The 23,006-nt window shown below is 37.3% G+C and overlaps 10 protein-coding genes across 10 annotated transcripts; 5 read left to right on the top strand and 5 right to left on the bottom strand.

Annotated features, from left to right (window-relative positions):
* Positions 1–288: 288 nt before the first annotated feature.
* Positions 289–1,842, bottom strand: FDP41_007728 (uncharacterized protein; the record flags this gene model as incomplete). Its single annotated transcript, XM_044711504.1, has 1 exon — positions 289–1,842. One exon carries the CDS (start codon positions 1,840–1,842, stop codon positions 289–291), a length of 1,554 nt encoding a protein of 517 aa, XP_044568526.1.
* A 314-nt stretch (positions 1,843–2,156) lies between these two features.
* FDP41_007727 (uncharacterized protein) lies at positions 2,157–2,771 on the top strand (the record flags this gene model as incomplete). The annotated part of the gene is made up of 1 exon (XM_044711503.1): positions 2,157–2,771. The coding sequence occupies one exon, from the start codon at positions 2,157–2,159 to the stop codon at positions 2,769–2,771; it is 615 nt and encodes a 204-aa protein (XP_044568525.1).
* Positions 2,772–3,196: 425 nt separating this feature from the next.
* Positions 3,197–6,154, bottom strand: FDP41_007726 (uncharacterized protein; the record flags this gene model as incomplete). The annotated part of the gene is made up of 1 exon (XM_044711502.1): positions 3,197–6,154. One exon carries the CDS (start codon positions 6,152–6,154, stop codon positions 3,197–3,199), a length of 2,958 nt encoding a protein of 985 aa, XP_044568524.1.
* Positions 6,155–6,414: 260 nt separating this feature from the next.
* Positions 6,415–8,346, bottom strand: FDP41_007725 (uncharacterized protein; the record flags this gene model as incomplete). The annotated part of the gene is made up of 1 exon (XM_044711501.1): positions 6,415–8,346. One exon carries the CDS (start codon positions 8,344–8,346, stop codon positions 6,415–6,417), a length of 1,932 nt encoding a protein of 643 aa, XP_044568523.1.
* A 183-nt stretch (positions 8,347–8,529) lies between these two features.
* On the top strand, positions 8,530–9,493 carry FDP41_007724 (uncharacterized protein; the record flags this gene model as incomplete). The annotated part of the gene is made up of 2 exons (XM_044711500.1): positions 8,530–8,708; positions 8,809–9,493. The coding sequence occupies 2 exons, from the start codon at positions 8,530–8,532 to the stop codon at positions 9,491–9,493; spliced, it is 864 nt and encodes a 287-aa protein (XP_044568522.1).
* Positions 9,494–9,534: 41 nt separating this feature from the next.
* Positions 9,535–10,670, top strand: FDP41_007723 (uncharacterized protein; the record flags this gene model as incomplete). The annotated part of the gene is made up of 2 exons (XM_044711499.1): positions 9,535–9,805; positions 9,865–10,670. The coding sequence occupies 2 exons, from the start codon at positions 9,535–9,537 to the stop codon at positions 10,668–10,670; spliced, it is 1,077 nt and encodes a 358-aa protein (XP_044568521.1).
* Positions 10,671–10,837: 167 nt separating this feature from the next.
* FDP41_007722 (uncharacterized protein) lies at positions 10,838–12,406 on the bottom strand (the record flags this gene model as incomplete). The annotated part of the gene is made up of 1 exon (XM_044711498.1): positions 10,838–12,406. The coding sequence occupies one exon, from the start codon at positions 12,404–12,406 to the stop codon at positions 10,838–10,840; it is 1,569 nt and encodes a 522-aa protein (XP_044568520.1).
* A 373-nt stretch (positions 12,407–12,779) lies between these two features.
* FDP41_007721 (uncharacterized protein) lies at positions 12,780–15,558 on the bottom strand (the record flags this gene model as incomplete). Its single annotated transcript, XM_044711497.1, has 2 exons — positions 12,780–13,566; positions 13,712–15,558. 2 exons carry the CDS (start codon positions 15,556–15,558, stop codon positions 12,780–12,782), a joined length of 2,634 nt encoding a protein of 877 aa, XP_044568519.1.
* A 201-nt stretch (positions 15,559–15,759) lies between these two features.
* Positions 15,760–16,302, top strand: FDP41_007720 (uncharacterized protein; the record flags this gene model as incomplete). Its single annotated transcript, XM_044711496.1, has 1 exon — positions 15,760–16,302. One exon carries the CDS (start codon positions 15,760–15,762, stop codon positions 16,300–16,302), a length of 543 nt encoding a protein of 180 aa, XP_044568518.1.
* A 222-nt stretch (positions 16,303–16,524) lies between these two features.
* Positions 16,525–17,186, top strand: FDP41_007719 (uncharacterized protein; the record flags this gene model as incomplete). Its single annotated transcript, XM_044711494.1, has 2 exons — positions 16,525–16,681; positions 16,729–17,186. 2 exons carry the CDS (start codon positions 16,525–16,527, stop codon positions 17,184–17,186), a joined length of 615 nt encoding a protein of 204 aa, XP_044568517.1.
* Between the last annotated feature and the right edge of the window lie 5,820 nt (positions 17,187–23,006).

Genomic DNA, 23,006 nt, shown 5'->3' with positions numbered 1-23,006 from the left:
GGATTATTGCTGCTTTATCCTGATGCAAAAGTACGGACACATGATGGATGAGAACAACATGCTCGTGTTTTGTGAACATTTTGACCATCCTGTATGGAGATATTTTTCTTCTCGAGGTTACTTACATGTTCTTTTCGTGATGATAAAACTAGGGTTCAAGTGGAAGCATTCAGTAAAACAAGCTATGTTTGATGCATTCGTTTCAATACCTATATTATCTCTACGATTCATTTTGCATTTAGAAGCTCAACTTGATGAATATTGATTTTTAAATGGAAAGAACTGTGTTTATTCAAAATGAGTGGGCAACAGAGTTTTCATGTTGTAATGAATCACAACGTCGCCAGACGAAAATTTTCCTTCGAGTTGCTTATTTAAGGAAATACGGCCAGCCTCTAAAATTGCTGTCGTCAATATAGAGGCAGACAACATTGCTGGACGGCAATCGTTCTCTGTTGTGTTGCTGTGTTGAATGACATCGACGGATGGTAACTGTTGCTTGAGGAGATTCAAATCGGTGACAAGTGAATTCTCATACAAATAAACACACTCTACAAAACTTGAGAGGCTCAAATAGCCATAACCATTTTGGCCTGAGAATCTTCCAAACACATCAGGTGAGTATTTCATAAATAGAGGGTTGATTGAACGAAGTCCAAGACTTGTGGGAGCATCTGATGCTACTGTGTATCCACGATGAGCTTGATCAACGGTAATCTCTCCCTTACTTCCTTGATACATGAATCGTTGCTGGGAGTGGACATCTGATTTCTTTGGTGCTACCCAAGAACTTGTGTAGACAGCAGTGCCTTTGAGACATTTTGAAAAGTTTTCTGCAGAATTATCTTTCGATGGATTTTCGCAAATTTTGGATGACAAGTCAACCCATTGAACCGTGAGAGTAATCGAGTCTTCAGTGTTAATATTAAATGGCTCACTGTTAGCAACACCATAGGATCCACTTGCAAATACCCTGTATGGTCTCCAAAATCGTTGTTGTTTTTCTGAACTTCTCGTTTCCATTCCATTTAATGCCCAACAATGGAAATCAATATGATGAGAATTTAAGTAATATGAAATGTCACTATGAGATGCCCAATTCTTGAAAGTAATGAGTTGTGAACTAGGTTGAGACATGTAACTTGAAAAATAAGAAAAATCACCAATTTCATCTTGATTCAAAATTCGATCTCTTGCATCCGAATAGATTGGATCCCATCTCTTGTGAACCTCAACGCCAACGAGTACATTCTCTTTACGAATTGCATTAATCAACTCATAGTGATGTTCTAATTTTTGGACGAGTGGTTTTGCCACAAGAACATGCATTCCACTATTAATGCATTCCAATGCAATCTCATAATGTGTATGATCAGGCGTGAATATGAACACAACATCTCCCTTGTTTAACCTTTTCAATCCTTCTCTGTAGGCATGAATATCTTTTTCAACAGAATCTGCAGGAAACGTTTCTGTAAGATATTCATCCACAACAGACAGAGCTTCTTCAGAGTGTTCATCTCTTCTCGAACCAGAAATAATAGTATTTCCTTCAAAATTGTATCGACTCAACCCTCTCTTTAAATGATTTCTAATACCCGTAAATTTAGTACCTTGTGTTCCTGCAAGATAAATGTGATGTATTTTTCCTCTCCGACGTAAATCAAAAAGAGTTAATAATACCACTCCGATAGGCTTATCGGATTGAGAAGCAGACTCATGAACGTATCCTGTTACGTATTCCCCAATACCAATGACCAGAACATTGGGTAATTTTGGGTTTTGTTGTTGGGTGGTGGTGTGATTGATTAAAGTTGTTCCATAGGACAATGAATTGAACATTTTTTTTGTTTCTGAAAGATCGACATTGAGACATAAAAATCTTCTCGAAGAAAATCCAAAATTCTGAATTAAGTGTCCTTCCTCTGAGTGACACAATCCAAGAAATTATCTAATGATGAATTGATGATGATGTTTGACCAATGAGGAGAGGTTTCCCCATTCAATGGAATTGATCATGGAGAACTGATTTGGCATAGAATCCCAGTTAGGGCTCGTTACTAAAAACATTTGAACCAAATACATCGAGTTGTAGTAGAGAATTAGTTTTGTCGGCGCACACTATTCCTCCCGCAACAACAACACCCTGAAAAAACATGCCAACGAACACCCTGAAACATTATCTCGAGTTGTTGTTGCTGCAACAGAAAAGTCAATTCAATTCAACTCAGGGATCTATTCCTGCCTCTTCCACTCATTTTCAACATGATGACAAAGAAATTGATCAAGCAGCAGCCATGGTGGGTTCCATTATTCATAAACATCAACAGAGAAGACATCTTTCATCATCCTTTTTTGAAAATAATAATGCAAAGAACGACCCATCGACCAACCAAAACGAAAAGCGAACGGTCATCAAAGAGGGAAATGTTGTTCAATGTTCAATGAATGGAAACATGTCATGCGATGGCATTAGCCCTCCATCCTCGTCACCCTGCATGGGAGTGGTGGCGAACGATGCACGACATTATCCAGCAAATGTCAACAACCAAACTTCTTCTTTTCCTTTCCTCTCGAATCCTCAAAACGCTCAAATAACACAACAAAAAACCTCCCTCATGCGGTATTATTTGAAGGAATGGATGAGCAAAGAAGAAGAACAGAATAGCCTTGTTGTTGCTTCTTCTTCAGACCATGCAACGACCACCATACTCGTTTCTGAGTTGTGCTTGGACATTCACCAACTTTGGAAATTTTATATGCCAATTTAGTGAATCGAAGACAAGTCGTCACACCGTCCATGTTGAATTCAGCACAGAAACAGCAACAACCACAACAACATGATGACCCATCCCTGCATTCGAATATGAATTCGATGAGGTCTAACCAAAAAGCTTCTGATTTGATGTTTTCTTTTCCTGCTGATGCAACGAGAGAAACTTTCAAGCCAATAGTCACATTTTCCAACAACCTCAACAACTCTCAATCGCCGTCCTATGTGACATCTAAAATTACAAAACCAAACAAAATGGTTAACAAAACAAACAAGAATCCAATTGTGAAATATTCTCTATAAAACATATGTAATACTGATCTCACTTGTTGTTATATGTTGTTTGTAACTTGCAAATAATTATTGATGGATTTTTTACCACTCTATTTGCATTCCAAAAACGCTTTTTGGTCACTACTCGAGTCATTCTAATTTAATTTCCTCAAACGTCAGTTTGACATGAGGAGCTGACTTTATCACCACTTCTTTTTCTCTCTTCATTTTGACATGAAAATCATTCACCAGCGACTCATTTTGCAAAAATGAACAACAACATTGGATGATGATACATCGTAGTTTGGGTAATTCCTTAATGAGCCCAAGTAAATATAAACCATTCAAGTCATAGGGAATCTTCAATACTTTCAACTTTTTAAAAAATTTCAAGTGCTCCACTTCAATCTCTGTGAGTTGTTGATTTTCAATTTCCAATGTTTCTAATGTGTCACTCCGTATACGAACTGCCTTTACAAGCTCTTCCAAATAATTAGTATTAAAATTCTGTATAGACCTTGTGGTATGTGTAGACGTACGGATATGAGGGTGTAGCGAGATTGATCCAATCACTAATTGTTTCAACTTGACTAATGGTTCTAAAGCTTGCTCCAATAAACTTGATAAATTCATATATGTGAACTCTTGGAAATAAATACACAAGCTTGTAAGGTTTTGGAATGGAAATCTAATGGTTGCATTGAAAATAGATAAACTAAGTTTCAATTGTTCCAAATTGTGCATTTTCGATAGGTTTTCTATTTGTTGTTGGCTAAGCATTTGACCTTGCAAGTACAAGATCTTCGTAGCTGAATATGGTTCAAGATGTGGTGGAGGTGGGGAGCACTTCTTTGGACTGACAGTACTAAACGAAGACGAGGGGTGTTGTTGAGGAAGTGCGGAATGAACCCACCTTCTTGTTAACGGCAAAACATGTTTCATGGTTGAAGTAAATCCTGCAATACTCAACTTCTTAAGGTGAGGAAATAAAAGATCATCTCCTAGAAAGGACAAATTCAATTTCGTAGAAGGTGACCCTATATCCAAATTAGAAAGCAGTACAGATAAATCTAGTTCAATTTCACGTAGATTGTGCAATCTTCTGACAAATAGCTCCATCTCTTCAAATGAGCAAGTATTTTCTCTCTGATGGCGGTCAATCAATTCACTTTGCTCTTTAGAGACACCATGAGGAAGTAGCTTTCCAGTGAATACATCTCCATTAATCACAGCATATCTGTGTAATTCAAGAAAGGGATTGCCTCTTAATCTTAAAATTTGTAAATTACTTGTAAAATTTTCTTCCTGTCGCCAAGTGTTCAAGGTCTTGTTAGTGAGAATTGGATTCACGAGTTCGAGATGCTTCAATTTGTGTAAACTTGAAATATATTCCAGAGCATGTATTTCTTTCGTATTGTCACTTGTCCTCTGTGAGGAAACATAAGAGGGAATATGTGCACTACTTGTCACGCTTCCAGGGCTGACATGGTGGTGTGTAAGTGTGCATACGATCTTTAATCTCTGTAAATTGGGGCAGCAACGCACAATTAATTGCATGGTTTCAGCTGAAATTGTGGAAACAACAAACGAAAACTCTTTCAATTGCCTTGGAGTCCACATTAAGGATTTACCTGATTGTGACGAGCATAAATCCAAAAATATGGGCATAATGTCGTCTTCAATAATTGAGATGTAGGTTAAATTTAAAGATTCCAGTGACGTACAGAAAGATAGATAATGCGTCAATGCTTTTCTGAATTTGTTACTTTCTGCAATATTTGGAGTAACGTTGAATTTTGTTAGACTTTTCGCGGTCAATGATTTGAGCTTATTGATGCATTTCGCTTGGTTCATAAGCTCAAATAATCGCAAGTCGACATGCTTGTCAATTTGAATTTCCTCAAGTTTTATATCACTCTCAAATAATTCTCTCAAGCAACAATTTAGAATATCGTCATAGGTAATAGCTGCTGAATACACATCTGAAATTATGACTCTTTTTAAGTTGGGCAATTTTACCAGGTTGTGAGTGGTAAATCGTTTAAGCTCTTCTCTATTTGAAATATCATGCTTCATCACGAATGAGGTTTTAAAGTTTCTTTCATATTCACAACTATATCTACATAATAAATTACATGTTAGTCTGATTCCCCATAAAACGTCATATTCTTCCAGGAAGGAAAGAATTTCCATCCAAATATGATTATTTTCAAGAAATGCTTTTCTCGTTTCACTTGGTAAATCAAATTTGAAGGATTCTTGTTGAAAAGCAACATTGGTGCATGGCGTGTTGGTTTTTTCTTGGTCCAATTTTTCAAAGGTGGGAGTGGAGGATGAAGCATTCAACGTGTGATGTAATTCTCCAGTTAAGTCTTTGTTCATGGTCTGCATGTTTCCCAGTGAATGTGTTTGTTTGATCATTTGAGTGAGAGTCGATGTGGTTGGTGGCGTGTTTTTACGTATCATATTTGTTGGACATGATTGAAATAATTTAGAGTCTTTGAGTGTTCGTTTTAAATCTAATTCTTGGATGTGAGAAGAAGGTGGTGGCTCATTGGTGCTACCAGATTTTGCATTCTTCTTTGGGTGAAGTGAAAGTTGTTCCTTTTCCACGTGTTCTTTGGTGATTGAGGTGTGTGATTTCTTCGGAAATTCATCCTCCATTTCTTCATCATTCGGTGATGAAGAAATAAAATCTCTCGGAGGTGATGAACAAGCAAAATGTGTTCTTCTGTCGCTAATATTATCATCACTGAATTGATCTCCATCACAAGATAAATTAATCTTTGTTTGTTCTGTAAGACTCAATGTTGTTGAAGTGGTTGTAAATGATGAAGGCAACTCTATCAACAAGGTCTCTTTCTTGGAAGATTGCTGCTCGGAACGGTTTCCAACATCATTTTTTTCGTTTTTGTTGATTTTGAATAGCCTATGATGATGATCACCATCCCTGCCTTGACTGTGGGATGATTGGATCGTCTTGTTGTGTTGACATTGATCAACCATTGTTGTTGAGTGTTTGATGTGGCCCAATCTTGATTTCGGAAATTCACTGCAGTGTGTTGTTGAAGTTGGAGGAGATACCATGGTTGTGAAAGGTTGTTTCATTTTGTTTGAACGGTCCACAAGAAAAAGCCAAAAAGAGATGGAAGTCAGGAATAGGAGCTGTTTGGAGTTGGTTGATGCATCACTTGAGGGACTTTTAAGGAAACTTTTCAAACCTGTCGATTTTATGTAAATTTGTCATGATTGCGTGCTCTCCACTTGCAACTGAGGATGGTTGAAAGATTCAATAAACCGACATCAAAAACCCTCTATGTGTTGACAATGTTCGAACAAAGAGCAAAACTGCAAAGATCAATCTCTTACTAGGCATACTTGATCCGATCAACTACATTGACTTGACCTGAAAAGAATACCCAATTCCAACTGGAATCCCATGGAAGGCATCTAATGAGAGCTTCAACAAGATTTCTCTTCTTTTTGCTTTCTTCGTCTTCTTTTTTTGACCTGTTGAAAATGCAGGACTCTCGTTGCGGCATCTTACTATTGGCAAACAAGATTTCCAATTCCTTTACGAAAGATTTGGTAATGTTTGCTTTTCCATTGCTACATTTCAAACAGTTGACTGTTACCTCATCTTGTGTTGATGTTTCTTTTTTTTCAAATTTAGTAATTTTGAAATAAGGAGAACTGCCTTCGTCATCTAGTGCAAAATGTTCATAAACCGTTCCATCCAATGAAAATCGAGCAGAGACAAAAGATTTGTAGTCAATGGCACCATATCTCAACTTGATATAACGCACACAAGGGTTGGAGTTTGAGGGTGAAGAAGCATAAACACGATATGTGGCATTGTCTCGGAGTTGTGTGATGATTTTTTGGATGATATCATATTTTGTTTGTGATTCCATCAATGAGAGAGCTTTGAAACTGAAGATTGTACTCACTGTTGAAATAAATCGAGTGGCAAATGACCATCCACTCATCATGTAATATCTGTGGAAATCTCTGCAAGTTAAGGCAAAGTTTTTCATATGCTTCTTCTTTAAGAATTTCATGATGTGAATAATCATATCGGTACCCATTGAATTCAATAAAGGTAATAGATTTGTTGTTGATTTGATGTAATCCTTCTTAGTTTTGTGTTGTGACTTGGTCCACTTCTTTTTTGCATTGCATTCGGAAGATGTGGAATCGGATTCAGAAGCACTGCTCTCAGAATCAATAAAACTCATAGATTCATAATAAACAAATAAGCTATAATCGTTTCTTTTCAATGGTAAAAGGTGTAGAATGGCCTGAACTAACGAGTTATTACTAATTTCCTCACCAATCTCTAAGCAATTTCTGAGTTTTTGGAGAGTTTTTGAGCTTATCTTTAACTCTGTGACGTCTTCCGTATTGCCCATGAGATGTTGAAATTCTTGAGTAATATTAGTCTCACCTTCCTCTTCGATTTCTTCATCACTGAATCCGTCATCATCGTAGCATGATCTATCTAGAGGAAGTTGCAAGTGGTTTTCAATGCTACTTAAAACGTCCTCTTTTATACAACCTCCAAATTTGACAGAAATACTGAAATTAGAGCCTTCCTCTCTCCCATTATCCATACAAGTTCCTTCAGCATAGAAATGAATGATGTCATTTCCGTCAACGCTAAAATAGGCCTCAAATGTATGGTCATCATAGATGGGAGATATTATTTCCCGAAAATTATATTTCACACGATCTAAAAGTTTCTTTTGCAGTTCAGATTGATATTCTTGGGGGTAGTCTTTTGAGCTGGAAAACCATTCTTTCCAATATGCTTTCCGTTCATTCAACCTCTTTTGGGCAAGATGTTGTGTATATTTGTAGTAGTGAGCACACGATTCAGCTTGTCTGAATATTTCAATTTTGTCCCTTAAGGACGTAACATGTTTGAAGACCTTCTGAATTGAATAGTCTAATTGAAAAGGAAAGCATTTGAGAAAAATGGAAGAGCAAACGAGGCTGAGAGAATGTAAATCTTCATTCCAACCCAAGAATATTTCGGCATTTGAAGAAGCGACAACATCATCCTCACTTTGGTCGCTTTTACTGTCATCATCAGACTCGTCGGACTCTTCTTTTAGTTTCACAAAAGTCGCCAAATATTGTAAAATTATTTTGAATGCAGAGTCTGGTAATGAGTTAAGAGAAGAAGGGCAGCTACTCTGTACACATGCAGCATCAGCAGCATCATCATCTTTGGAATGATGAACGAATTTGCAATGTTTGGGGGAACCTTTATCCTCCTGTCCGAGAGTTCTTTTCATTTTTATCTTCGAAAAAATCGATCGCCCCATTTGGGTTGACACTTTACATCATCAAGTTTTGAATTTGAATTTGAATGAATGGAGTGGCTTTCATCAGATGATAGAAGTTTGTTCGTCATTTGGTTTCCTTATTCGTTGATGCTTTCAGTCTCTGAAGCTGCTGTGATTCAAAAGGAAGAAAAAATGATAAACTCTGTCCAACAAACATCTTCAAAGGAGGAGAAGCCAACGAACAAGACCACAGTAAAAACCAATATTCCAGCTCTTGTCGTGCATTTCATTAAGCCTTGTCTGTTGGTCTTGTCGGGAATGGTTTGTTTGTTGATATTTTGTGGAGTTTTCTTTTCCGTGCTCATCTCGCTGTAGGTTATTGTAGTGATGGTCTTCAAGTTTTCATCAAGAAGGATAATATTGTCCTTACTTATATTATCTTCATGATTATGATTTTATTTGACTCATTAGAGATAAATATGAGTTTCAATACAACCAAGAGGCTCAATGTTTGGTCATGTACCCCCGAATTGCTTGTTCCGAAGAAGTGAACCAAGGTCAAACGTGCATGGCCTTGGTATGTTTGCAACAATCAAATACTGTTGCAGTTTCGAATTATAAAGATTGTCCCCCTTCACAAATTAAGACTGTCCTCAAATTTCCCCAAAACACCAAGTTTTATAATTTGACCTCGGGAACCAACACTACCTGTTTTGTGAGCAATGGAGGAGCGAGCAATTTTGTGTCGTACACAGTGAACAATAATGAAAAGCTTGTATGGAAAATCCTTTCGGGACTGAGCTGGGGATTTTTGGGAATCTTAGTTGCGCCCTTGTTAATTGGAACTTTGATTCTTTTGACGTGGATTAACGCTCCCAACCTTAAACAAAGAGTTAGCGCCTTAAAGAAGCTAAAACTAAAGAAAAAATCCGTTTCGAAGGAACAAATGAAATTAACACCTGAACAAAAGGCCACTGGAAATTGTCAACCTCAGTGTGATCCAATTTCTTTGTCACATGAAGGAAAATTGGACTTTGAACTCCAAGAGCAGCCAATTCAAAAGGAAAATGAAACCTTAGATTTGGAAAATCCAAAATCTGAACAAGACAAGACTGAACATGAGGTGATTGAAGACACACAACAAACCAATCAGTAAAACATCTTAATCTCTTTTCTCGACCCAACAACTCTTAAAAAATGATCTCACGACATCGATCTTCTTCCCTTCAATCCTTTCCATCATCCTCTCGGACCTCTGTAACATCGAATAAACAACGACAACAGCCCATTCGGTTATTATTTCCAGCAACAACAGATGAAGAACGAGAATTACAAGAACGACACTATATTCCATCCCGATATGTAATTGCTATCGGAGATGTTCATGGCCATTTGAAAGCCCTTCAGAAATTGTTATCAAAATTGGAACAGCATTTGGGAAAGGATTTATTTGAAAAATATCATTTAGGTGTGTAAAAACATTATATCCATTCAACATTTAGAATCTTTTATTTCACGTGTGCACAGTTTTCTTGGGGGATTATGTGGATAGAGGTCCACAAATTAAAGAAACTATAGATTTCATGATTGGATTAAAAAAACAACGAAAGCCAAATACCACTCATTTTCTAATGGGAAATCATGATCATGCATGTTCAATGTTCTTACGTTTATTTGATGATGCGGTGGAGAGTGGGAAATCGCTTGGTGTCACTTGCCAAAATTATCCTCGCGAATTTGAGCTATGGAAAGGAATACAAGAAGTTGCAAATAATATGCACCTTCAGGGTCGACGATGGGGTAGTGGGTTTGTTTATTCCAGTTTCAATACATTCTACAGCTATTGTTGTGAATCAAGCTCCCAAAAAGATATGGACGTTGTGGGTGACTATGAAAAATTCCAAGCGAGTGTTCCCTTTGAGCATAAGAACTTCTTTCGAAACTTACCATGGGTTTTGTTTAATGAGGATAATATATTTGTACATGGTGGTTTCCACTCTTACACAAATTTGAAAGAGCAATTAATACCATTGCTAAAGAGAGATATTTATCAAGCAAGAGTAAAACCTCTTTCTGAAAGAGGATACATTGATATGGATGGTCACAAAGACACTCATAGAAGAATTGTGAGCGGCCATGTTCAGGTTAAAAAAGCAAAAGTGAGTTCGAAGCGAGCCTTAATTGATATCAGTGGTGGTATGACGGGAGAACTATGTGCAATAATATTACCGTCGGCCAAGATTATTACTACTGAAGAAAATTCAGATCTTTTAAATTCAACCAGAGGTGGTATTGATGACGAAGAATTGCGAGAATTATTAGAGACTGATTAAATAAACAATTTTGGTATTCACACAATCTACTTCGTTCTCTCTGCTTGTTGAATTGTTTGAAAAAAAGTTTTGTAGAAATTGATTTTTTCGGTGTCAGTTGTTCAAAAAGCGGTTGTTTGTCGATGGACAAATTGAATTGCCAAGGAATTTATTGTCATTGTGCCATCCTATTCGTTAACTTTCAAGAATCTCTTTCGCATGGCTTTGACTTTTTCAATCTTGGCAGTAAGGGTGTTCTTATTTGTGTCCTTCTTCTTTGTGAATCGTTCTCTAACTTTTTCTCTTCTTTCTTCTGCCTCTCTCTCCTTTTGCATTTCCTTTGATTGAGTCTTTACTCGGTGTGGTAAGTGTCTATGATTTGCAATCTTTCTCACCTCATCAACGCTTCTATATCTCTCTATTAACTTTTGGTTGTATTCAATTTGTTGTTGTTCCTTCTTGGTCATTCCACCTCCTCTCAACGGAGCACTTCGTTCATTCTTCCAAATTCTAATTGCTTGATCATCACTACCACTATAAATATATCGTCCATCACCCGAATATTTCACACAAAATACTCGTTGCATTCTCTTGGTATGATAAACCTCACGTGCCTTATAAGAGGTTGAATCGGTTCTGAAAATACGAATAGTCTTGTCATAACCAGCTGTCACAATTTCTGTTCCACTTGGATTATAGTCAACATCCAGCACTGCATTAATATGGCCTGTGTGCATCATGAGTGGACCCTTTTCCAATATTCTCATGTCAAAAGTATATACATTGCCGTCTTCGTTTGCTGCTGAGAAGTGAAATGGATTCATTGGGCTCCAACACACCTTGTTGGATTTTGTTTGCATGGTCACAGCACGAATCATTTGGTTTGTTTTCATGTCATACAAGCCAACAGTTCTGTCACGAGCACAGTAAGCAATCAAATTCTTCTCCACCTTATTAAATTTAACACTATAAATAGTTTCAGTGGATGTTGCAAGCTCATATTCTTGTTTACAGACCAATCTTGATGAGCTGCCAGGAATTAGGGAAGAGGAACTATTTCCTGAACAATCCCAAATTTGAACATATTCGTGACCACTTGTCACCAAAATTGGATCACTATAATGATGATCAATACAGAGTAATGCATTATGTGAAACGACATCTTGAATAGGAGTGGCATACGATGGTAGCTTCACATTTGTATTATTATTGGATGCTCTTCCTCCACCCACATAATCCGCTAATGTGTATCCAATACTTCCAAACTTTGTACTTGCCATATTCGGATTTACATTGGCAACTTTTAAATTTAATTCCCATCTTTTTAAATGTTTATCTGTTCCTACTGTAAAGTAAAACGAGTTCTCACTCGAATCCGATGAATGTCTATAAGGAGGAATGACAATTCCATTGACAAACCCGTTATGAGCTCTATCAATGGCATAGATTGTCTTTCTCTCCGTTAAATCCCAAACTCTAATTTGCCCATCACAACTTCCACTAATGATATGAATGAGAGAGTTAGGATCTGTACATATACATGTAGGTGTATCGGCATGTCCCGATAAATCAGCAAGAAAAGGCTTTGCATAAATATTATCAATTTTTGCAGCATTAATGGCTCTTATATATTCTCTAGGCTTTTCAAAACGATGAATGAGTTCGGGATTGGGATCGGAAAAGTGTCGGGTCGTTTCATAGGAGGTTCTTCGTGTATGAGCATCATCATCTCGGGAGATGGTTGTAATTTTTACCATGGTGGTTGTTATTTGGTTTTGTTCCGTATGATGATATGTTGTTCTTGTTATTAGTATTGTTATTATTGGTTATTATTCCTTCCTCTCGAGATACGATGATGATCGTCGGGTGATGATAGAGTTCCAAATAATAAAATATTTTTGAGAATTTTTTTTTCATTCAAATTGTTGAACATTGAGTTCAGAAACTCACTGCGACAGTGGTGTGAAAAAGATTCCTTCTTCAAAGGTTTCCTTAAAACGCACACACACACACAGATGAACACTTGGAAGTATAATTGATTATAACGTTCTATTAGGTACATGGAGAGTCTTAGAATGATGATGAATTTATAGTACATAATGAGTAGATAAATGATGGCACTTGAAGTTTTCACACCAACATTTCATCATAATCATCCACATCTAACTCTTGAGGATCCATTCCTCCTCCACCTGTTCCATCATGATCGAATGTTTCACTATTATGGTCACCACCATATTCCCCATCATCAAAATTCTCTTCTCCATCACCATTATAGTCTCCTTCATTTTGAGTGATTTGTTGTTGTTCATGCATCACCACACCCATAATTCCAATTCCCTTCTTCTTTCGTTTACTCGCTTCGTATTCATCGTCAGGATCGTACGCATTCTTTTCTTCGTCTTCTTGTGAATTTCGTAATTTCACCACTTGCAATCCAATTTCACTTTCCTTAATATTTCGTTTCTTTTCAGCTCGAATTCGATTCAATAGAGGTGGAAGGAAATCCAAATTGCATGCACCCTTCAAAAACTCATGTTCCAACAATTCTTCGACACTTGCTCTCTTTTGAGGATCTTTTTCGAGACATCTCGAAAGGAAATCATGAAAGACATCGGACCACTCTGAAGATGAAGTAAAGGTTGGAGGAGGTTGAGAACGAATCAAAAACAAGGCACGAATCGGTGGATGTTCCATCAGAGGGACTGTTCCATTCGCCAACTCTAAGATTAAAATTCCCAGAGACCACACATCGGTCTTTTCATTGTATTCGGCACCTGAGACCACTTCGGGAGACATCCAGTAGGGTGTGCCCACCACAGAACGTCTTCGTCCAGTATTCTCAGCACAAAAGCCATAGTCTGCTAATTTGATTTTACCGTCTCGAGTGATGAGTACATTATCGGATTTGATATCTCTGTATCATACAGAATTCCAATCGAAATGATGATGATAATTTGTTTATAAATTCCATGTGAAAATGGAATGGCATGCCACATGGTGGTCAACATTCACATGTATGATCTATGTAAAACATAGCAAATCAACTATTCAACACTTACCTGTGAATCACACCATATTTTGTGTGAAGAAGATGCAAACATTTAAGAATGGGTATAAGAATGGCAGCAATTTCACTCTCTAAAAATCTGTGATGTATCACATTGTTATCTCCAATCAAATCTGTTAATTTTCCTCCAGAGACATATTCCATTGTGACCCATAATTCATCATGACTCTTTTCTTTATATTCCAACATGGTGTCCATATCAATGGTGGTTGAAATGGAATTTGAAGAATTTGGTGAAAGGATGGTTGAATTCGATTGTGGTTGTTGTTGTTGTTGAGAAGTGGATTGTGGTTGTTGTAATTTTCTTCTTTTCGAATCAGATAAATATCTTCCAATATGTTCATGAACTTGACAATTCACAGTCGAATAAGTTCCAAAATATTGAACCATCAAGGTCTTATCCAATGCTGCATCGTAATCAAAAATTGAGGAATATGCCTTACATGCATGTTTCATCATGAAAATTTCATTCTCAATCATGTCAAAGTTTGTATTCTTTGAAGTGGTGAGTGACATGACTTTGATGGCAACTTTTTTACCACTAGGAACATGAATGGCTTTATACACATCTGCAGTGCTACCAGTACCAATCTTTTTCATTTTAGTGAAGAGACGAAATGGATTCTCGTGACTAATCAAATCAATGAGAAGTTTGTCTTTTTTGAATTTTGGAGTCATGTTCAATGTCATGGAGTTGTTGACATCATTACTTCCAACTTCGACGTAATATCCAGCTTCTGTTCTCCTCACATTAGTGAAATTCATCACAAATTGTCCATTACTAGTCACATGATCTGCCACCGTCGACGACGACGACGAGTCGATTGGTGTCGTGACAGATTTTGAACTGGTTTTTGTGAAAATCTTGGCAAAGAAACCCTGAGAGGCTGATTTCGAATGTGGTTCATGTGGTTGAGAAGAAGAACCTGTCGTCGCCACGGATGGAAGAGAAGAAGACGATACTATCATCAAAGTAGGTGGTGCGCTACTTGTCGGAATAGCGGATGAGCTTTCAGATGAGTTGGCTGTGGTGTTCACGTCGAATGATGAAGAGTGGAGAATGGTTAATTTGGAGGAGTAGTTGTTGTTGTTCTTTCCGATAAAACTACCACCACCACCACCACCACCACCACCACTACTACTACTAGTACTCGAATGATTTCCACTTCTCCATTTGCTGAAAAAGGAAGAGGTGGAAGAGGCCAAAGAAGCGTGTTTGTTGTTGTTGTTGATGATGAGGTGATCATGGAGGACAACATTGGTAGCACCTAAAGGTGTCAAAGGAGCACCACCACCACCACTCGAAAGAGAAGGAGAACTTGTGGTGCTATTGATCGTGTTGTTGTTATTGTTGTTGTTCACCATCATCATCATGTTCGATGTGTTGAGCGCAGGTGGTGGTAATTGTTGTTGAGAGTGAACGGATTCAACCGACAAGGAAGGAGAGGAATCACCACCATTGTTGTTGTTGTTAGTGTTGTTGTGAATGAATGAACCGGAACGAGTGGTGATGGTATTGTTGTTGTTTTGCAGAGTCAATGATTGGTCATTAACAACAACTCCTTCGTGGTGAGAGGTGAGGTCTCCGTTCAAATCAGGGGTACTGACACTGTGGACATCATCCACTGTGAAATGAATGCCTTGAAGACTTGACAAATCCCAATCTTTGGGAACACCACTTAGACCAAATTCGCGATCGAAATCGACGTGATGTTCGAGACGAACGTTGAAGGGAGCAGAAATTTCGATTTGACCACTCGTAGAGAGTGATGAAGTGCTCGCTGACGATTTGTTGTTGTTATTGGTGGTGGACTTGCCTCTGCGGAACAGACCTTTCATTTTTTTTATGATGACAGTTGACAAAATATGACAAAGGACTTTTGTTCATCTTGATTAAGGAAGAGATCCAATTCCTTTGTGAGAGGTTCTTTTTGAAGGAATGTGAAATAACAAGAAAAGGTCAAAAACATCATGTCGACTGAAATTTCCAGAAATTTTAAATGTTTCCAATTAATAATGAATTTTGAAAATTTGAAAAAAATGAATTCGTCTTCGGAATCCTCTTCCACATCAACACTGCCACAGCAATCCTCACAGCAACTACAATCGGAAGAACCTTCCCATCATCGGAGCTTGGATCATTCTAACACAGGTTCATCACCCACCTATGATAATGCTCAAAACAATGAAGCTAAATTATTACAACAACTAAAATCAGTCTTGAACGATACAAATCAGCCCACTATCTTTACAAAAGATGATATAAAATTACAACAACTTCAACAACAGCTTGATGAGTGTTCCAAAAAAGCACACTCGTTTCTCTATACAACGTTATCTCTAGCGGGTGCTGTTCCCATGACCTTATTATTTAAAACAATGAAACCATTATATATTTTGCCAGTGATTGGAGGAGCTACCGATTTTTGGTTCACTTCTCAAAAGTGTGCAAAGGAGAGAACAGAATTGGATCGATACATGTTGAAAAGAAGAAAATACGAATTAATATCTGAAAAGAAGAGATTGGAAATGGAGAGAAATGCTTTATTGGAGGAATTGAAACGAACAAATGGTGGAAAATAATTATTTAATATAACAATAATAATATTATAATAATAATATATAACTATTGGAACGAGTTTTGTAGTTTTAAATTCGACACAGTTTTTGCATTATGGAAAATTACAATTTTGGACATTTCAAAATTGAATTAATTTCATTTCACTTTAGTAAAATCATGATGCTGAGTGTGATCATTCCATCTTAAATGATATTAAAAAAAATATAATTGTCATCAGCTGAACCATGCCACAAAGAGTTCCCGTTCCGAACAATCGACAAGTTTTCTGGGCATACTGGCGACCAAAAGTGACCATAACCATTCACTCGAATGGCAATGCTGTTAAAACAGTGCTTACAAATATTTCTGACCTTGCACAGTCGTTAAAAGTTCCAGAAAAAGGTAAGGACAATCAACAAGATCACACTCGGATCGAACATCATTAAAAGTTGTCGTGAAGTATTTGGGTCTAAAATTGGGAGCTCTTGCAGTGTTTCAATCAAGTCAATCCTTTCTAACAGGACGGTACACTGTTGAAATGATTGAAGAATTTTTGGAACAATTTGTTGCAGAGTTTCTTTTGTGTTCGAAATGTAAAATACCAGAAATTACATTTTACAAGCAAGTCGTTCATCCCACATTTGTGTTTCATAGGGAACCAATATTGAGAGTGTGTATGGCGTGTGGAATGGAAAATTCACCCATTTCTTCTGACTTGAAATTGCATTCCGTGATGTCATGTTGTGTTGATAACCAATGGATGAAAGTTAAATTATCTCCAAAAGCAAGATCTGTAAAATGCATGTTTGACAATTTAAGTATTGCAATTCTGCAACACGAGAGTACTTGTTATGATGGTGACAAGTGTATTCATTTGCTGAGTGATATTTCAATTTGCTGTGATTGATTATTCCATCAAGATAAACCTTCACAAAGCCTCGAATTCTGGCCACTCACTCAAAGTGAGCTCAGTGGATTTTCCTTCGGAGGGATCTGACAGAACTAGAATACATGAACACAAATTAATGCAAAGAGGCGGATGAAATTCCTGCAATGTTGCATGTCGTTGATCCAATTTATGAAGCTGCAAGGGTTCATTCCAGTTGGCCAATGAATGAACTATTAAATTGGATCAACAACATGCAAGCTGAAAGGGTTCATTCCAGTTGGTCAATTTTCATAATTAGGGTCATGACAACCAACAGAATTGGTTTAGCAGCTTTTATACCGGTCCACTCACAAGCTCACACATGGTGGACCAGGAAGAAAGATTATGAATGGAATAACGTGAAATCTTTGAATTGACTTAATAAAGGTCCGGTGTTTGTGGGATTTTCTCCATATTTTGTCAATTAACTTTATTCAGCAGAAATTTGTGTGGTTGTGAGGAATTGATTATCTCGAAATGAGAATAGAGGTGAATCAGGAGATTAAAATTCCTTAACAAGGTTCATATACATCTTAAGAATTTGAACAGGACAAAAACCATTTGCACTGATCACTGGATCGATTGGATGGAGTCGATCATTGAAGAAAAAGTCAGTTTTGTGACCAGATAGATTGATATTGATCCAATTTTTCTTCGGTTTATCAATCTCAACATCTGACCATTTCAATTCACATAATTCACCAGGGCGAGCGAACAATCTAAAACCTATTACTAGGATTGCAGTCGTAAGGGCAAATACAAAACATTCCGTCCGGTGATTGATTAAGGATTACTCTGTCAGACTCTTTGTGAAAATCGAAAGCAGTAATAAACCAAGAGAAAAGACCATAGATTTTCGCATATTCTTTTAGAGTAGATGGAGAGAGGGACACAATTATACTAAAATTAGTTAGTTGTGAAATAGAGTGCCATTCACTTTGAAGGCAATCATCTCCAGATTCTCGAATTTGTTGAACAATTCTGTGTATGGCTCGATAATGAGCAAACTTCTTGGAACACTTATACTGCTTTCTGATATTTTCAGCAGTACTGAGAACCAGGGAGAGGAGGGCCAATTGGGAACTACTAATGTCCCACGAGCCCTCGATTTGATGATGTGGATGATTGTTTGAGGAATTAGACAAAGAGGAGGAACGCAATAATTGATTGAGTCTGTTTCCCAAAGAGACTGAAAAGCGTCGTTGTCGTGCCAAGAGTTGAATTGAATGTGGACTGCTGAATTTGATGTCGCGAACCTGTCGACCGTATGGTAACCGAATTCTCTGTGAATATGGTCGAGTAGATCTTCGGAAGAACGCCAATCTCCTAATCGACTTAACCGATCTGCGATCACGTTTTGATGGGATGGAATGAATACCATCTTTGAAATCCACCATTTTCGTTTTAGCAGAATCGACCAAATGTCCTTTGAGATCGATGTGAGATGATCATACGTTCCATAACCTTTCCTTAGATAACTGAGGGCTGTGGTATTGTCTCCCCGAATTTCGAAATTGGTGTGAGAAGGATAGCTGTTGAGTTGGTCTGCTTGACGAAAAAAATAGAGGATTGCCAGAAGTTCTTTCTGATTGATATGTAATTCCTCCATCGAGTCGAATTTGCCCACCAGAATATTTGAACAAGCGTGGATGCCGTATCCCTGTGGGGAAGCATCTGAGTTGACTGTGATCGGAGTTGGCCATTCCAGCTCGAAAGGTACACCAATGTTCTCCTGAACTATGTGCTGAAGGATTAATAGATCTTTCTTTGCTCCTCGGTTGATCAACATGCTTGAATTCCAACCTTTCTTTTGAACCACAATTAACATGTCTCTCCTTAGTCTGTGGAGAAAGGGAGGAATGTAATGATTGGCTACTGAAAGGAATTCCAATTTGCCTATGAATTTGGCCACGTGTCAGCATCTGATAAATTTTCTTGATTTTTCTGCTCGAATAAGCACGTTTGAGAGTTCTAATGTTGTGCTTATCTTCTCTAATGGAATAAGAATGCCGCCTGATACAAAGTCTAAAGAAACTCCAGAAGTCGATTGATTGAGTTGGGACCAATATACATTTTTCTAATTGCAACAGCTAACCTAGGAATAATAAATCGAGGACGATGGTCATTATATGATCCCATAGTTCTTCCAATGAGAAAGCTAGGATTAACATGTCGTCTATGTAAATGTAAACCATTATACCATTGCTTCTCCAAACAATAATAATTTCATTGAAAATCTTGGTGAATATAATTGGAGCTGGGGCAAGACCGAATGGAAGACAATGGAATTCGAATACCATCCCTTCGAATTGGAATCTTAGTAAGTGTTGGGATTCTGGGTGTATTGGAATGTGGAAATAACCTTTCTTCAGATCTATCTTTGCAACCCACATTCCTTTCTTGAAAAACTTGATGCATTTGAGTAAAGTGTCCATTTTGAATGACGTTACTTCTATACCTCCATTGATCATTCGTAGATCTAAGATGAATCGAAAAATATCCTTTCCTTTCTTCGGGACAACATTGATTGGATTTAAGACTATTTGTGACGATTCTGGACCTATAATTTTGAGTTGCAACATTTTCAGAAGTTCTGCTCTGATCCATTCTGATTCTTGCTTATTGAACTGACGTTGATGAAACTTCTTCCAAAATGAGGGGTTTGATGAAAGACGAACATCTTGGTTGATCATGTTCCAAACATATTGCGAGGTTCCCCATTCCTTCCAATTGTCTAAAAAGTTTAAAAGGCGTCCACCCATTACTTTCTCGTCAGAGGGTATTAGAAGAAGGAGTTTATTGGGAGTTGGGGTTGGTGTTGGAGTTGTAACCTCGTCTTTGAAACGGTGGTTTGTTCCCAGAATGAGGATTTCCACTTGATGCTGGTTGTGGAATGTTGCTGAATAAAGTTAATTGACAAAATATGCTGTCGACCTTAAGGTCGGGTGTTTGAAGAGACCACAAACCCATTAGTTCTTCCTTTAATTAACAAACGAATTTTATTGTTTACTCTTTCGAAACATGTTGTATGATTGGTATCTCTGATAATATCCACGATTTCTGTCATATCCGTCACGACGTCTGGATGATCTATTCATAAATTGGTTCATATTCTTAATAACATCTTCTTGATGTTTTTGTTGAACTCTCTTTCTGCTTTTCTCTCTTTCTTTGGCAGTCAAATCCAAAAAGTTATCAGCGGATATATAACTTGAGATAAAGTTATCCACTGCTTCAAAAAAGCTGTTCTCTGTTCCTTCGTTAATGAATACCATCACCAGTCTCATCAGTAATTCAGAGAATTCAAGAGCTTCAATATTGAAGATCAAACTGAAGTCTTTTTAACTTCTACCTGCTCTACAAACACAACACAATTTGTGGAGGATTTCCATCACGCGTTTATATCTTTTAGATTTGATTTTATCTGCACCATATGCAGAATCCATTGGGCTGATAAAAGGAACGAACTTTTGCAATAATACGTTGATTCTTTGCTTCCAATCTGAAGCAGAGGTTATTGCAACGTTGGAATGGGTTACTAACAAGTCATAAAGCTTGTCATTGCTGTAAATTTCGCCCAACAAACCAAATCTCTCGAAATGAGATTCAAGGAGAATTTCTCTCCAATAGTCATGCTGAGGTTCATTTGTAGGAATGGAATTGGATGACGGTTGAGAAATGTTGTTTGAAGGAACCATTAGAGGAATTGAATGTGAAGATTCTCCTTTGGACCCGTTTATAATTGATGATGGACATTCAGTTTCTCTAATTTGCTTCTGAATGTTCTTCTTAAGAGAAACTGAGCGACAATTATTTCTTTTCTTTGGAGTGGATGGTTTGGTGAGCTTGAGAGGGAACTATCATCACTAATAATAACTCCAAGAAGGGATTGAGTCTATTTTGACTCATTGTCTTGAGAGTTTTTAGGAGTCGAAGGTTTTACTTTGGGCATGATGAGCGTGGGAATGAGAGAGCGAGAGAGCGAGATATATTAAGGGAGAGCTAGAAGTCACTAAGCAAATCAAAACGCACGAAAAAGCAAAAAATTTTTGAGCCATTTGTTCCTTAAAATTAATCAAATAAATATTGTTTAAATTTTCGAAATATAAAAAATCAATTTTTTCAAAAAAAGAAAAAATATTTTCTGTGTAATAAAAACATGTAACTTCTATTATTAACCATTCATTCATCATTATTGTCGTAAATTGATGAATAAAAAAATGAATATAGGATTGATATGCCAAATATTTTATCGGAAAGAAAAAAATATTATTGAATGTCATGATATAAATGAAATTAAATTATTTTTTTTAAAAATGATAAAAGAATGTTTTGAAAAAATAAATATTAAAAATCATTCGTTAATTAAAAAAAGCATCTATGGGTATGTAATTCATTAAATATTCGGCCTTGATATGTTTTGAATGAAATGAAGGGCATGAATGTTTTAATTGTAAACAATTAAAGAGTTTGATTGAATTTGATATGTTTTGAATATAATAAAGGATATGTTTTGATGAAAGTTTTATCAAACCTGCTGCGAATAGTTGAAAAAAATTGAACCCAAAAATTTATTATTCACCTTCGGAAACCGGATCATGGTTGCGATCCTTTCTTGTCACAGCATTACATTGGTAGTGGTTTCACATTAGCGTCGTAAGACTCCCACCTGCCCTTTGTAGGCTTATGATAGATACCCTCCAACCGGTGTCGTAGGTTCGTTAATGAGATCTATGATGTAGGGTGGAGTTATTGCCCTGCCGTATTTCAGTGAATAGCATGGACCACCCCCAGAATTCCCATAACAGGTTCATCTCAACACTGATTTCATAGAGTAGGCACGCAAATCCCTAAGCTATATAGATTCAAATCACAGGTCCCATAGACCTTCGTTGAATCTAGAAACATCTCCGAATCTTATATGTGTATCATGACGCTGCTAGTTCATTCAGGCTCCCCGGCGATTGCTCATTACTCGCCACCCCCACCATAGCCCGTACATCGTCGATACCGAGAATCTACCTTTACCCCGCAGGAAGGCTGTCGAGCCTATGACCACCATCATTGATGGTTTCTTTAATAGTATCTCGACTCGATTCATTTGCAAGACAGTTGCAGGCTTGCCATAATATCGATCACCCTGTCTACATTGTGCAACTTGGCTTTGTCAAAAATTGTAACAACATATTGTATTCTTGGAATACAACACGTTCAAGTGTTCCCGTAGGAGACTTGGGTATCTCTCGCAGGCACCTCGAGATAAAGGCGTAGAAACTAACTTTCTTCAGCCACCACAGGACCAGTTACGGCATTTTTTTGAATTCGCGAATAGTTGAGACAACGCAGGTCTATCTTGATCGAATCTTTTCGACAAGGATTTTTATTGAGCTAACCATTTATTTTATTATTTTAATTTCATGTATCTAATTCATCATGTTATCTTATTTTCATGGATTTATCAAGCAATTGCTTAATGTGACTTCTTGCGCTTCACATCTTAGAATCTTTGTCTCTGCCTTCCTCCTTCATACTTCCTTGTGTTTCTTTGGTTTTCTCCTTTTTTTCGCTGAGCGGTTTTTGGAGTTTTTACCTTCTCAAATCTTAATTAATGCTCCGGACTCTGCTGAATAAAGTCAATTGACAAAATATGCAGAAAATCCCACAAACACCGGACCTTTATTAAGGTCGGTTGTTTGGAGAGACCACAAACCCATTTGTTCCTCTTAATTAACCAAACGATTCTTGTTGTTTACGTCTTCGAAACACTCATCGCCAAGCATGTCATCTTGTTTATTTAGG

This window comes from Naegleria fowleri (genome assembly GCF_008403515.1).
Source record: "Naegleria fowleri strain ATCC 30894 chromosome Unknown tig4, whole genome shotgun sequence".
NCBI classification, from domain to species: Eukaryota; Heterolobosea; class Eutetramitea; order Acrasida; family Naegleriidae; genus Naegleria; species Naegleria fowleri.
This window is presented reverse-complemented; position numbering and strand designations above follow the sequence as displayed.